The 1,721-nt window shown below is 47.5% G+C and overlaps 1 protein-coding gene across 1 annotated transcript; it reads right to left on the reverse strand.

Annotated features, from left to right (window-relative positions):
• Positions 1 to 387: 387 nt before the first annotated feature.
• LOC121379830 (stress protein DDR48-like) lies at positions 388 to 1,230 on the reverse strand. The gene has a single exon (XM_041508481.1). It carries the CDS (start codon positions 1,228 to 1,230, stop codon positions 388 to 390), a length of 843 nt encoding a protein of 280 aa, XP_041364415.1.
• Between the last annotated feature and the right edge of the window lie 491 nt (positions 1,231 to 1,721).

Raw genomic sequence — 1,721 nt, forward strand, 5'->3', positions numbered from 1 at the left:
ACATGTATTTGTGAAATAATTTAAAGTAATATAATTTGTACAGAAAAATCAGAAATTAGTTAATGAATTTGGTAGAATCATCTCATTACATCAGCAATAAAAGGGGGAGCGTATTAATAATATGATAACATCCACTATCAAAGGTTTTGTTGCGGGGAGATTTGCTTAAAACTTTAACTAGACCAATAAGGTAACTCTCTCTCTCTCTAACTTAACATGGCTGGGTCATACGTGTCTCATTATTATTGTTGAGGATATCCCAAGACGAACATATACATTATATTAGTTATTGCATGTACAGTTCAATCGGCTGTGTGGAGAGAGAGTGGGGGGGGGGGGGGGGGGATTTAGCTCTGTCACCAGAGCGTTCGCCTGAGCTGCTTAATCCTAGGATAGAACCTCATCGACGAAGTGTTCGTTGGTTCCATACGTCCAGGGTTCGTTGGTTGTATACGTCGAGGGTTCGTTGATTGCATACATCGAGCTTTCGTTGGTTCCATACGTCGAGGGTTCGTTGGTTCCATACGTCGAGGGTTCGTTGGTTGCACATGTAGAGGGTTTGTTGGTTGCATACGTCGAGGGTTCGTTGATTGCATACGTCGAGGGTTCGTTGGTTCCATACGTCGAGGGTTCATTGGTTGCATACGTCGAGGGTTCGTTGGTTGCATACGTCGAGGGTTCGTTGGTTCTATACGTCGAGGGTTCGTTGGTTCTATACGTCGAGGGTTCGTCGTTGGTTCCATACATCGAAGGTTCGTTGGTTGCATACGTCGAGGGTTCATTGGTTGCATACGTCGAGGGTTCGTTGGTTCTATACATCGAGGGTTCGTTGGTTCTATACGTCGAGGGTTCGTCGTTGGTTCCATATGTCGGGGGGTTGTTGGTTCCATACGTCGAGGGTTCATTGGTTGCATACGTCGAGGGTTCGTTGGTTGCATATGTCGAGGGTTCGTTGATTGCATACGTCGAGGGTTCGTTGGTTCCATACGTTGAGGGTTCGTTGGTTCCATACGTCGAGGATTCATTGGTTGCATACGTAGAGGGTTTGTTGGTTGCATACGTCGAGGGTTCGTTGGTTGCATACGTCGAGGGTCCGTTGGTTCTATATGTCGAGGGTTCGTTGGTTCCATACGTCGAGGGTTTGTTGGTTGCATACGTCGAGGGTTCGTTGGTTGCGTACGTCGAGGGTTCGTTGGTTGCATATTTCGAGGGTTCGTTGGTTTCATACATCGAGGGTTCGTTGATTCCATACGTCGAGGGTTCGTTGGTTGCATAGGTCGAGGGTTCGTTGGTTGCATACGTAAAGGGTTTGTTGGTTCTATATGTCGAGGGTTTGATGGTTCCATACGTCGAGGGTTCGTTGGTTCTTTGGTTCTATACGTCGAGGGTTAGTTGGTTCTATACGTCGAGGGTTTGTGGGTTCCATATGTCGAGGGATCGTTGGTTCCATACGTCGAGGGTTTGTTGGTTCCATACGTCGAGGGTTTGTTGGTGCCATACGTCGAGGGTTTGTTGGTTGGTGTCATACGTCGAGGGTTCGTTGGTTCTATACGTCGAGGGTTTGTTGGTTCCATACGTCGAGGGTTTGTTGGTTCCATACGTCGAGGGTTTGTTGGTGTCATACGTCGAGGGTTCGTTGGTTCCATACGTCGAGGGTTTGGTGTCATACGTCGAGGGTTTGTTGGTTCCATACGTCGAGGGTTTGTTGGTGCCATACGTCG

This window comes from Gigantopelta aegis, chromosome 8 (genome assembly GCF_016097555.1).
Source record: "Gigantopelta aegis isolate Gae_Host chromosome 8, Gae_host_genome, whole genome shotgun sequence".
NCBI classification, from domain to species: domain Eukaryota; kingdom Metazoa; phylum Mollusca; class Gastropoda; order Neomphalida; family Peltospiridae; genus Gigantopelta; species Gigantopelta aegis.